We start from the raw sequence: 14638 nt of genomic DNA on the forward strand, positions 1-14638 counted from the left end.
TTGTCCAAGCTGAAGATGTCCAATTCCAGAAATGGGAATCACTCTTCAAAAAAAATCAAATCGTCCCCATGACCTTTTTTTAAATGTGTTTAAAAAATCAAGTTTATTTTGCAGTATGTAAACTGAGTTTGTTTAACACATTAAATAATGTCAACAGAAATAAATATTTTTTAAAAGAGGATAAAGAGCACTTAAGTTATAAAGACTGAATAAAGCTAAGTGAAAATATAGACATGTATCAGAGGTCATTCAGGACACAGATGCTATAGGTCAAGTGTTTTAGACAAGTTTAAAGACTCATTTTGGGCCGAGATTACCTAAGGGCTGGGACATGCAAATTGGTATTTAGGTGCAACAAGATACAACTTAATCTTATTTTCAGAGGCAGTTATAATATCTGGGCCAACAAACAAAATTGCATAAGGCCAGGCTAGAATCAGGCCTATCTCAGAAAACAACAACTCTGCAAACAACAAATAAAAACAAACAAACCTACACTAAAACCCCCACACCAAAACAAACCAACACCCAAACCCCCCAAACACTGCACTTCCATTTTGGGGTCTGAGTTTCCTGCTTTCTCTAACTCTCAAGTCAGGTGTCTTAATAAGCAAACCAGAAGCTTTCACCACACTGCACCTGACCTGTGAAGAAACAGGAGTTCATCTTCAGCTGACTCAGGGACCAGAACTTCACAAGCAATGAATAGCTAAATGTGGGGCAGCTACACCTTTCTTCACACTTGAACTAATGATTGTCAGCTTGTGAAAGAGAATCTCTACTAAAGGGAAATTTCCTCTTGCCAAAGCACAAAAGAGCCAAACAGCCCATTTGCAGTAGCCTGTCTTTTGTAATTACACTACTGTATGTACTGCCACAAAATTTTTATACCTACTCCACTATATATTTATTTTTAATTTGGAAAAAGTAATAAAAGAACACATGCTTCCCCCCCAATTTGCTGTATTTTCAAGATACAAACCTGTAGCACAGTTATAAATTACTGATAAACAAACTTCTAAGCATCTTACAATTACTTATTTATCCTAATCTAACATTAAAAGACTGCCTTTATTCTACCTAAAAGAATGAATGTATTCACAACAGCTTTGCAACCTGACATAAAACTTGCCTCAAAAACATGTATAAATTGTCATTTGCATAGAAATGTTATTTAATTCTTTTTTTCCTATGGACACAATGTCCAGCTTGTCTTTCAAATACTAGGATTGGCATATCAACTAATCTGAATGACAGTGATAGTTTAGTTAAACATACAGTACACTTGGGAGATGAAAAGGATCTTCCTCAAAAATAGTGATTTATTTAAGCAGTCCATTTCAAAAGGTGGATATGAGCCACGTTTTTCAGGAAGAATGGAGTCTCCCACCAAAACGTATGCACTGATTGAACAACTATGTAAAATGTACTTCACACACTTGGAAGATAAACTGTGGGAGCTCTCATTTAAAGAGGTACAGTAACTAGTTTAGCCACTCAATTGAGCTATTTATAACTCACATTTCAAGCCAATTGTAGTTTATTGCTAAATTGAAGTTTTCTGTACGACCCTAAAAAGAAGTTGTTTGTTTTCCTGGTTGAGAATATCAGTTTTCAAACCACAGTCTATTGGCTATCTTTAGTCACAGTCAGTTCTTTAGCAATTCTTCACATCTTTCAGAATGAGGCAAGCATGAACTAGGAAAATATCACCTATAGTATTAATAAAGATGATCAAGTTCACGTCTTGATAAACAGGATTTTGAGTAAAGGTTAATTTTATTTCACCATCATGAAACCCTCAATTATTAGCAGCCAATAAAAAACATATCAAATAGTCACTACAGAAGTAAAATAATTCCTTCTGTATATAACCCTACTATAGTCCTACTATTCTTGTCACTAGTCACAGTGCTTCCTTTTATGATACTTTCATCAGTAATTGAACTCTTCATACCATAAGTACAGACTGCATCTTGGAGTATTTACTTGCAAAACTGGCCCTTCAAAAGACAAAATTCCTCCTCTTAAACATTTTTATCAAGTATCACAAATACTTAGCTTTCCAAGAGGTGTTACTGGATTTTTGAATATGATCCAACTTCCGAAGGCAGAAATACAGTTTTCTCAAGAACCACAATCACCAGAAAACAAAACAGACAGTAAATTCTCACTCCTAATTTGTTCAACTCTCTACTCATACACTTTGACTCTAATATCAAATTTAAAAACCCTGCATATGCTATGTTTTGTAGCAGAGGACTTCTGAGGAAGAAATCACAGTACAAGACAAGGACCATCACTGTGTTTTTTGTGAATTCAGATAGTCAAACTGACACAACTACAACTAATGCTTGCAGTATCAATCTTAAGCAACAAGGTAAAATTCCACCAAGGAGGAAGTAGAGAGAAATAAAGCAAACTTCTAGACTTACTTGGAACATGGCATAGCACACTGAAGAGTAGAAGCCAGGAACACCAAGTACCCTATTCCTGAGAGCATTTTTTAGAGCAAGCACCACTCTAGAAACATCGCCTAAATAGCTCACAGTCAGCTCTGGGAGGCAGCAGCTTAGAGCCAATCCCACTTGTGGAACCCACCTGCTTTACAACAGGTGCTCCACCCACCTACAATGGCCCTAATAATGATTGAATTGGGTAATCTTGCTCTGACCAGCTAACAGCTGATCCTACTGCCCCACACAGCTAACCTAGCACTTGTGTGCTGTTGTCTTCTCTACTGCTTGTTGTGCAAGAGAAATAGGCACAGGCTTAGCCACTTCCTTTGCCACACTGATAGATGATGGACTTTCTGACCCCTGCAGCTGTTTCAAATCTGACTAAAATTAGACCAGACAGCAAATTCTTCAGTGAACTACAGGGTTACTGAACCAGCAGAGCTGCAAAAGAGCAAAAGGATACCAAAGCCATTTCTATGCACTGCCTCTATCCTCACACAATTGAGATATAACCTATAAATTATGTTAACAGTTAAGCCATGAATTGATGCTGACCTCTTCCTGTACTTTGCTTTTGTCCACCTGTAAAATGGGAATAATAGTAGTGGGCTATCTCCATCAGGACAATAAAAAAGGGTTTATTACCATCTGTAGCACCACACTACAGTTCAGGTAGCATAGTGGGATGTATATAAGAATACAAGTAAATATAGAAACCTACATAGCATAAAGCAGTCTGAAACCTCCAGATGTCCCTCCTAAAAATTTGAAGACAAAATAGGAAAATACAGTAAGGAAATAACAGAATAAAAGTAGGTGTAATGCCAGAATTTCCAAATTTTTTAACTTTTTTTAAGTGTGCAGAACAGGTGCAGCAAGTATCATTTCCCTCCTGCTGGCTGGCCCACCTGCTGTCTGCCTGATGGTTCTATCTTCACTACCTTAGTATTTATTTTCAATATGCAAAGTTAAAGATAGTAACTTTTTTTTGTATTTTTAAATCTCAATATATTCGAGGTATCTCCCCAAACAACTCTTTGTATCAAATGAAACTTTGTTGTTCTTTCAGGTAATGGTAAAAAGAAAACACAACAAAATTCTTCTCTCTGAAATGTTCTGTTGTACAGCTATGACTTGCTGCAGAGAGTCCATGCAAAAAACATGATGTCCCTCTTCCTCTGTTTTGCTTTTCATGCATTGTCATGCTTCTCAAGCTGCCAGATGTGAAAACGGGTGGTGTCTCATTTGGTGTGAGACATTGCATGGATTCATTGAATAGGTACCCAGCGTAGAAGGGCTGACAACTGCAGCAGTAAAAATCTCATGAGAAGCATGCCAAGAATAATAAAATAGTAATAATAACAATAAATTTCAAGGTATAAGATTTCCTGGTTTCAAGCCTATAAGATTTTCAGAGTATCAATAAAGTTTTTGGCTGAAAGAAAAAAAACATAAGCACAGGATGCTAGGGCATTACAAGTAAAACACTGAGTCTCATTAACTCATAATTAGATGAGAATTAGCAACATTATAGCAATTCTTTCTTATCAAGCAATTTTCTCCTTCTATTCCCTTCTTCTTCCACAAGCTTTATAAAACAGCACACACTATTCATGCAGATGTTTAAAGAGCTGGGGAAACTTACACAGAAACTTGCATTTCTGAAAAAAATCTGTAATTCCCTGGTTTCCTTCAGTGCTGCAGTTCTGCTGATGCTCAGCATATTGGACACCTTGGTTCATCTCTCCTCCAGCTCACTGAGCTCCTACTCAAAGATTGCTGGGTGAGAAAGGTCCAGAGCAGGCAGCACACTTCCAGGAGGGGATCCAAGTGCCTCCTCACAGCGTGTAAACAGCCACACTTGTTCTCCTTTCAGCTAATGCTGCCGCTTCGGGGACACGTTCTTATTTTTCTGCTTAGATGACAGACTCCTACATTGATTTAATTTACTAAAAATAAATCAAAATTTAAGGGAACTCATAATCAACACTAAAACCTAGATGACACCTGCAGCTTATGGCCCGTACCCACATAGTACAGCTGCAAGGCAAAAAAGTCTCACTGATGATGGGGACTGGCAGCTCTCCCAGCTCCAGTCCTCCATGCCTTCAGTGAAGGATATGACTGACATCTGCATTTGTGAAATCACTGCCACCACACACTCTCAAGGACAGTGTTTGGACCTTTTTTCTATCCTACAAATCCATGTAGGTTTTCACAGCAATGCACCAATGGTTTGATATGAAAGCATTCATACCTGATCATGTGAACTTAAGCTTCTCTTCTCACCTATGAGCTGAAGTGCATCTTAAGCCTTCTCCTTTTTTGACAAGAAATCTATTGATCTGCAAGGAATAATTATTCACTAACAATAATTTAACACAAATTTGAAGTTTCATGTTTCTGAACAGTGATATCCCTACCTTTATAACTGGTGCAATTCTTATTCAAAGCAGTTACTAATTTCACTACTTTTATTTTGCAGTTTATTATGTGTAGTTTGTTAGTTCAGAAGATACTTCCTCAAGAGTCACCTTTTGCTTTTGCTCTTTTTAACAATTTTCCAATTCTTTCCTTGACTATCCCAAGTGCCAGTGAAAATTACACCATGCCAAAGAATTATGTAAACAGCTACTGTCCAAGCAATAATGTATTTGTTATTGCTCAAGAAAAATAAACAATTTCATAAATGCTTAAGTTGTGAGAATAATTAACTTTCTTTATCAATACTACATGAAAAAATAAATTGAGGTCAGACAAAACAAATATTAACAACTGACAATGAAAAAACCTTAGTATTTTTTGCATTGAGCAGATCTCATTCTTAAAACTTTCTCCCATCTAGAGTAATGTATTAACTTTTCTATATCTATGTACTTTTTATATTCCTATTCCAAAATTTTCAATCTTTACCTGTGGCTACATGCATTTCAGCACAAAACAAAACAGCAGTTTTCTTTATCTTATTGTGCTGTTGTAAAGGGCACAATATTATTTATTATTTTAAAGAAAACACTTCTATAAAGTCCAAAAAATCAATGTTTCTTAAAGATAAAAGTTTGCAGAAACTCTGTTATTTGCTCTGTTTTTCTCTTAACTGGCTTTCTGTTTAGCATTAATTTTAAATGTAATGTTATTTCAGTCAACCAATACTTTTAAGCATGCTGAATAGTGTGGAACATTCCTTTATTCTGATGTCATGCAGAAAGCATTTTTCTCAGAAGACATCTTTTGTAGTTGTAACCAAAAGGCAAAAGAAACTGGAGATCTCAAAAGGTGGGGGGAGGAGGGGAGGGGGGGTGAATGGGGGGGGAAAGGCTTAAAACTCCTCAATCCTGTCACTTCTAAAACTGTATTAGAACCTCACATATTTTTGGCAGTGACATCTTAAAATAGTCCTTATAAGCCCTTACAAGCCAACACTTCTTTGCCACATTCAAGGTATTATACTCATTTTTACAGGTTTTGACTAAAAATTCCTTGCATTATTGTACTGTATCACAGGGAAGTTCGCTATAGTTTCATGAAAGACGTTTTCATTTCTGACTGGCATCTCCTCAATAGCAGGGGGCCCAGGCATACCGCTCTCTTCCAGGCAAACCTTTCTGCTCTTAAACAGTACAGCATTCATAATTTGCTTTCAGCACCGCAGGGCAGCTACACAGAGAAGTTTCTGCAACTAAATAGGTTACATCACAGAAAAGTCCACTATTTGGCCAAGGTGTAAAACATAAATACACCCCTTGCTCGGTTCTGCACCTTACAAAAATAAAATATTATCTACCCCAAAGACATGCATTTTCACATTCAGCCTGGTATGTTGTCTGTTTTAATGTGTTTATTATGTATCATCACTCCCAATTAAGTACATGAAAGGGAAAAATCAACTACAGAAGAAGGGAAACTTAAAAAAGTTCTCAACAGGATAAATACATGTACTGGCAATAACTTTTCTTTCTGCAAATAGTCTGAATTCTCACTGTATGAAACTGTACTTCATGCTGGATGTTACTCTGTCTTTACTTCCTAGGCAGTCTTACAGGCATAAACATAAAGGAAAGGCATAATAAGGTAAAATTGCTGAAAAAGAATCACCAGCATGATTCAGGAACAAGAACTTCTCTTATAGAAGGACATTTTGGATGATTCCAAGACAAATGATGGAATTATAATTAAGAAAACTTTTATATAATCATATACAAGTTTACTGGAGCATTCCACCAAGGTATATATAGAAGAGGAAAATAAAGCATTTTGGAAGTACTTTTAAAATTCTGTCATTTGAAAGATAGTTACGCACTCAGAATCACAGAATATCCTAGTGGGAAGGGACCCACAAGGATCATCGAAGTCGTCTCCTGGCTTTGCACCAGACCATCCCAAGGATCACACCATGTGCCTGAGAGTGGTGTCTAACCACTTCCTGAACTCTGTCAGACTTGGGGCTATGACTGCTTCCCTGGGGAGTCTGTTCCAATGTTCTACCACCTTCTGGATGAAGAACTTTTCCTAATATCTGATTAGAATGCTAAACCCAGCCTTAACAAAGACATCATTGCACCAGGGAAAATGGCACATTATCAATATAGAGTTACACACTACAAATGCAGACGTATATGTACATAGCCTGTTTGAACTGAGAAATTCCAACTATTGTTGCAATCACAAGTAATAAGACACCATGTACACAAACTTCTGTGCACTTAGAAATAAAGACACTTTAGGTTGTGCATGTTATTGGATGTTATTACTGAACTGAGATATAGGTGATATGTGTGTGTCTATACATATATGTAAAGTAAAATAATACACAGCTGAAAAAGATGTTACCTTACCACCCATAATAAACACATCCCTGTTATTTTCCTGAATACCTACCAATACCAGCTGCAACATATTCTGCCAAAAACATGCCATGTTTCAACTAGGCAAACACCACATAAGTGTCAAGAAACTGCAGTGTTAAAACAGGAGAAGCCTGGTTTCTATCATATTTTCTTAAAAAGTATCTCTGGAACACATTCTGCCAGGCCTTAGGAGAACCTTGGCTTTTCATGTGTAATTTGGAGTTGGAATCCCAGTCTTTTCCTGTGGAAAGAAGGGAAACATACTCCAAACAGATTTATAATACTATATCAAGCTAAATCAAAGAATCTTTAGGGTTTGTAGGGACCTCTGGAGATGTTAGTCCAACCTCCCTGCCAAGGCAGAGTCACCTAGAACAAGTTACACAGAAACACATCCAGGTGGAGTTTGAATGTCTCCAGACAAGGAGACTCCACAACTCTCTGGGCAGCCTGTTCCAGTGCTCTGCCACCCTCAAAGTAAAGAAGCACATCCACATGTTGAGGGGGAAGCTCTTGTGCTTTAGTTCACGACCATTGCCCCTCATCTGTCACTGGGCACCACTGAAGAGTCTGACACCCCCTCTTGGCACCTGCCTCTGAGATATTTATACGTGTTAATGAGATTCCCTCTCAGCCTTCTCTTCTCTAGACTAAACAGGTCCAGCTCCCACAGTCTCTCCCACAGCTCCTCTCCTGGAGAGAGATGCTCCAGACCCCAAATCATCTCTGTTGCCTCCGCTGGACACTCTCCAGTAGCTCCTTGTCTTTTTTGTACTGAGGAGCCCAGAACCAGACACAGCTCTGCAGATGTGCCTCACTAAGGCCAAGAGGGAGAGGATCACATCTCTCAACCGTCTGGCCACACTCTTCCCAGTGCACCCCAGGATAACAAAACCTAATACTTTAATACACTCCTCCAATACCCTAATGACAGAAAGAGATGTGACTGTTACTACCATTCAAAAGAAAAAATATTTTAAAATATCTTTAAAAAAGGTATCATGTTATTACAACTGCTGGGAATATTCATAATTGCTTTAATGGGAAAAAATACTTTTCTACTTTGCATTTTTCTTTAGGAAGTCAGCCCAGCTACAGGAGAGTACATGGCTTATGCATGAGCAGAACTGGTAGCCAAGTTCCAGATGCAGAGTTCTCATTGCTGGTGATCCATGCAGAATAAAAAAAATATAGGTAGACTTTTTAATTCCAGATTGAGCTTGTGGCACTGGCAGTCAAGAAAAACACCTCTTCACTTACTCCTTTTTCCCTTTAATTCTACAAAATAAATGAAATTCTTGCAGGAAAAACAATCCACTACTTTAAGATTATAGATTTTTTTTTTAAGTTTTTTCTTTAAAAAACAACATCATTCACTGAATGCATACTGTTAGCCTGTTGTTCATCACAAGTACTGTGCCATGTGCTTACTAAAAAGAGCATAAAAGTATAAAAGGAAAAAAAAGTGGGACTGCTTTTGAAGGAAATCATGCTAAAAAACTTCAGAAAAACAGTCCAAAATCAAGAGTTCTAATTGTGAAAATAATGTAAGATTCTCCGCCACAAGCAGGATCACTGAACAAATGAAGGCTAAACAGGGCAGTGTTTCTGCATGTTTCTCAACCATTGCTTTTGTGTTGCTGTGGAGGAAAAAAAACCCAAACAAAAAACTGTTTTGTGTTTTAGTCATTCAGTCTTCTTAAAACTATTATTTCTCCTCAAAATTTAAATTAATGAATAATATACAGACCTTTGATACTAGAAGGGACTACACAGCACCATGAAAGTTAAGCAATAATATGGTATACGTATATATTTTTGGAAGATATACCAGATAACATTTTAAGTTGAAACTCAGTAGAATAAACCAGAACTATACACAAAAGATCACAAGTGAGTAAAGAAATGTATCTATGAAAAATACTGCAGAACAATATCTTCCATGATCAGTGGAAAGACAATGCTGAAAACGAAGTTTACCTCCCACACCCTTAAAAAAAAAGGCATAAATTTCTATGCAATTTTGTTTCACAAGCTCAATAATAGCAGTTCTCCCCAGCCTTCCAGCTGTGTAGCCCCCTAAATGACAGCACTAACACCTGACAGTGCAAGTACTTCTTTATTTTCTTCTACTACTAATCACCCCTAAAGTTATCATTCTTCATATTTATAACATATCCACCAAAAGCTAAAATTCAGTGTCGTTCATATTACTTTGAAAGAGATGCAGCTTCACAAATGATAGGAACCTTGGGGCATTTAAAATTGAATGCATTTTTAAAATTACTTTAAATTTCAGCTATGGACTGTAGCTTGGCCTGCTTGCCTAAAGATAATGCTCTGTATTACCATGGCATAGATCTGGGTTAAATTTCCAGCCTCTCTGTAGCTTCCCAAGCTGGCACAACCCGGGGTGAGACTAGTACCTCTTGTTATCGTGCAAGCACCACTTCAGCCGATTAAGGAGCAGCACTGTTCAGCTCTGAAGAGAATCTCATCCTCCTCACCAAGAAGCTGTGTCTTTGAGCACAGAGAGAGGTTAAAAACAGGGTTGAAATGGAGTATATCCTCAGGGCTCCATCAGGGACATGAAAGACAACTCCAGAAAGTATGATATATCACAACAAAGACATCAAATAATTTTAGCAGAATAGCTGCCTTCTACCTCTACAAGTTTCCCTGGCACTTCCATATGCATTCAGTACCTTTTTCCCCTTCCATCACAAGATTTTTGCATATTACTCTTACATGCTATGAAACAGTTGCTGTATTTCAATCTAGATAGCTAGATTACAATGGTGGATTAAGTTATTCCCATGTAATGGATCAATTACCAGGATCTTCTGTACTCAGTGAAAAACAGGAACTACTTGTAAGAGGGCATGGCTGGGTTCAAGTTTTGCTACTTAGTCCTCTCACTCCCAGTCCTAAAATGCCTCACGATCTTGTGCACTCAGCCCTGGTTACAAGTTCAAAATTTAATTTACATTAAGGAATTAAGAGGTTTGTTTCACTGCTCCCAGGTACCAGCTAAATAGTCAAATTATTGTTGTTACAATGATAAACAATCTATGTGAGTAAATGTGTGGTATTTACACAGAGATTCAAAGACAGTCCGGACACAGCAAAGAATTTCACCTGCTTCTTGCCTGCCTTCTGAAGAGAAACAAAGAAATTCCAAATTTGAACTGCTTGTTATAAAGCAGTTAGGGATCCTGGAGAAAGAAAGGTATGGTCACACTACATGGGATTGTAAAAACAATGTTGCTACATTTAGGCTTACGATACAAGCTTTTATCTGGTGACTTTAAAGCTTTGTAGTGTGACTGCTTGGCTTGAAATCTGATTTTCTCCATTAATGCAGTTATATACAAAAGAAAAATGACTTTCAGATTAAGGTAAGCAGCTGCATAATAATACTGGGAGTAAAACCAGCATCTGTGGTCTTGTGCAAATCAGCATTAGTTTAAGAATGGATATTGACAAATAAATGGCTGGAAGGCTACATACTTGCTAGAATATAGAAAAGCCAAAAAGTCCAGTGCTTAAGTGCCTAAAAATTTGAAAGATATATACTGCTGAAAATGAAATTGAAATACATTTTCTAAATACCTTCTGCAACATAAGTGGCCTGTATCTTCTTTCAAGACAGAGTATCAGTTTATTTCAAATTTAGAGATATTGGCCTTGATTCAAATTCATGGCAGTTATAGAAACCAATGTTCCATGGCTTGATTCAGGTGGCAAGCATTAAATCTTTTTCCTGCTGTCATGCAACAACAACTTTAATACAAATTAGCACTGCCAAACTCAGTTTCCTGAGCTCAGAAGTCCTTGATGCTACTCCCTGAATTTTATTCATACTTTCACACGGATTGTGCTTTGCTGAAATTGTTGTAGCTGACAAGAAACAAAAAATACAATTTAATGACACTGGATTCAGTATTATAATTCATGACATCGTAGAAAATTTAACATGCAGCTCTTCATTATTTTTTTAACTGAGGTAAAGCTCAATCAAATCCATACAATGTTTGTGGAGGGTTTTAATGTGTAAATTTGGTTTCTATTGGTCCCTTCAGACCATTTGTTTATGCTGAACCTAATCTTGCTAGTCAACAATAACTCATTTTTCAAGATACCAGCTTTACTTTTTAAATGCCTTCTTAGAGTTCAAGAAAAAAAATCCAAGCCTCTGAAAATATGAAGCAACAAACTGAACTCAACAGTTTTTTCTCAGTTTTTCTTTGCAACAGGAATATACAATTAACTAAACTTGACACTCCAGACAACTCCAAATGGGATCCAGAGGGTAGATCTGAGTCAGAGAAAGCATATTTCCACTTAAGAAAGAACCCTCTGTTTCTCCAATCAGCCACTCCAGACTGATGGGCCCTTAATTGCAGAGTTCCACAAAAAAGAGTGGGAAATGCCAATGAGTACCTAAGCCTCCTCGGTTTCCATGGCCATGCTCAAAAAACCCTGGCAAAAATTTGCATTTCAAGGAACGCCCAGTTCCAATTCCTTGTGACTCCCATAGAAGTAAACCAAAATCCAAAACCACTTCCTAGCAAAATTTCTGCCAAACCAGTCAACTCCCTATAACTTTGAAATGAACAACTCATTCTGTCTGAATTCAGACTTCAATTTACAGCCAGTCATTCATAAGTCTGTTTTCCCTTTTTATTAATATTTTACCACTAATTTATAGTCCAGGAGTACCAAAAGCTAATCAAGCTCTTGGCTTTAGTGTACTGCCAGCAAAGAGGCATATAATGGTCAGTCCTGGTCAGAGACTTACAATGTGTGAAGAAAAAGGAAGCAAAATAAACTAAAATAACATTCCTTTTCCTCCTCAAAGTCCTGTAATGATGAGGACAGCCTTGCTAGTTCTGTGACTAACAGGATTTTCATTTAATATCTAATTTTAACCTTTTTGCAGCCTAGCTATTTTTAAGTGACTTGCTTTTGGAATTTTTTAAACTTCTTCATATAAAGAAGACAATCACCAGTTTCTCAGCTACCTCTTTATCTGCCTGCCTGCAACTACCCTTGGCCAACTGCCTTGCAAGTGTGTATAAAGAAAGAAACACCAAAGTCAGCACAGGGTAACATCACTGGAGCTCTGAAGGTGTGATATACATGTGTTCTGGCTGGCCCTTCCTGCTCCTTGTCCTCATAGGGAATGCTGGTGCTTTTCCTAAGAATAGGGGAAATTATATTTATGATTCTACTCATAAATGGGTTTAAATGATTCTCCAATATAGGAGCAATTAATAGGACTAGAGTCCTTCTGACTTACTCTTCAAAAGGAAAGAGGCCAAAAATAGTAATTATCATGTTGAATTAGAAGTGTGCATGTATGTGTGTATGTGTGGGTGGATACGAGTCTTTTGGAACTACAAAACTTTACACCACTATCAAAGGATAATGTTTTTAATAACTCATGTTAACCATGACACATGCTTACCCAGGATATGTAATTATTTTGCCAATAGTTAGTGCTGAGATAAAGAGAATTTTGTGGAAACTGCTCCTGCCTAAAGGTCATATAGTACAAAATAGACTTCAAAGAGCACCATAGGTGTTTACAAAAATAACTAAAAAATAAAGGAAAACAACAGGTTCAAGGCATACTATGCATTGATAAAATTCACTCTATAGCTCACTACATATCAAGGATTTATCAATTGTCAGGAACAGGAATACTCTTGTATTTATGCATTCACATTTATGAGTCTTAACAACATGCTGCTTTTAAGACTCATAAATGTGAATGAATAAAAGAGACTTCCAGTATCTACTTAAAATTTGGAATTGCAGAAATGGCAGTGTTACCTAGCTGACATTGAAATCAGAGTCTCTTATTGATTTCATCTGCAGTAGGCCCCGAGTGATAAAAAAAAAAAAAAGATGTTTTAAATGTAAGTGCAAGCTTCCAAGAGAACCTGAACATCTTACTGGCACTGACTTATTTTGGCGACTAATAGCAAGACATTATATAAAATTTTGGCTCTAGTACCTACCGTAAGTGAATGTTTTTGCATCTAAGGCATAAAAACATATACAGAGGGAAAAGAATAGGAAAAGCAGAAGAGGAAAGTTGGAAGGAATTTTGATGGGATTTCCTAGCTGCACTGCACATACTCAGCTGGATACTCAGCTTGTGCAAATTGACAACATAGCACTTGAGCCAGTGAGCCACGGTACTCAAAACAAACGGATAAACCGGATCTACGTAAGGCTGGTAAGAGAAAAATAAGCACAAGCTTTCCCACCACAGAGACTAAAATATAAAAGTGACCCTAATGGATATAATGGTGTTTGGGGAATTCCTGTATCTTTTGTGCAAATCAAAAGAAATTATGAAGGGACAGAGAGAGTAATGGCTGAGCAATAATGCCTCATGTACCCTCACTGCTAAGAGATTCATAATTAAAATCTTCTCTAGCTGTGTGCATAGTGCCCATGGCAATGTGTGCCTTTGCACTTCACAGAAATAGGTAAAACTTACTGACAGAGGACTGTGAGCCCAAGATACAGCACCGGAAGAGGTATTTAAACCTGTGAAGTATGCTGGACACATGTTGAGAAATTCACAAAAATTAATGGTGATATTATGGGATGGGCCAAACATAAATAACTAGAGATCAGCTGGATACTTAAGGATTAGAACAATTCAATTTTATTTATTCATTAAAATAATTGGGTTTTTTAATAAAACTTTTTAGTGAATGTGAGTTAATAACTTTTCAAAAATTTTTCAAAATCTAACCAAAGTCATGACTTCTGAAAATGAAGTGCAACATACAACCCGGACAGATTATCTTCTGAAAATTCCTACAGAGATATTTTCTAGCCTCTCTGATAGTTCACTTTTTTTTACAGTTTTTCTTATGCTTATAATATGAAAAGTATCTTGCTGCCCTAAACTTCAGGAATAACCCTGAATATTTCTGAGAAGTAATGAGTCATTTCACAGGCACTATCTAGTAAGCATAATGACTACTATGATAATATATTAGACAAAACCAAAGTAAAATATATTAATTTTATTATCCTGTAAGCCTGGTTAATAATATTAGACACATTAAAACTGCCACTAAGTAGAGTTTTAATAAAAGTTATACTAAGAGAATGATTCAAGATCACTTGAAATCAGTAAGTGTCTTTCCATTAACTGACTTTTGTGAGCTTTGAAACAGGGTTGAATTGGTCAGCAATGATGCTCCAAGGCACACCACAAAATAAAATTCAATTAGGATCATAGAAATATGCAATCACTGTACCCCTATCACAACACAAGAAAAGCCACCTCTTCAGGAATCTTTG

General features: G+C 36.9%; 1 protein-coding gene across 8 annotated transcripts in view; it reads right to left on the bottom strand.

Annotated features, from left to right (window-relative positions):
* Positions 1-14638, bottom strand: part of NPAS3 (neuronal PAS domain protein 3) — a 594914-nt gene that overhangs the window by 552505 nt on the left and 27771 nt on the right. Inside the window, exon 1 of one of the 8 annotated variants that reach the window (XM_039705456.1) lies at positions 2436-2532. The exons of 5 other annotated variants lie outside the window; for them this stretch is intronic. In XM_039705456.1, the coding sequence (XP_039561390.1) occupies positions 2436-2503 (68 nt within the window). In that variant the 5' untranslated portion in view covers positions 2504-2532. Of the gene's footprint in view, positions 1-2435; positions 2533-14638 lie in introns of those variants that run through there. 2 more of the 8 variants (XM_039705450.1, XM_039705454.1) reach the window with 2 other exon arrangements.

This window comes from Passer montanus, unplaced genomic scaffold (assembly GCF_014805655.1).
Source record: "Passer montanus isolate IOZ18808 unplaced genomic scaffold, ASM1480565v1 scaffold18, whole genome shotgun sequence".
NCBI classification, from domain to species: Eukaryota; Metazoa; Chordata; class Aves; order Passeriformes; family Passeridae; genus Passer; species Passer montanus.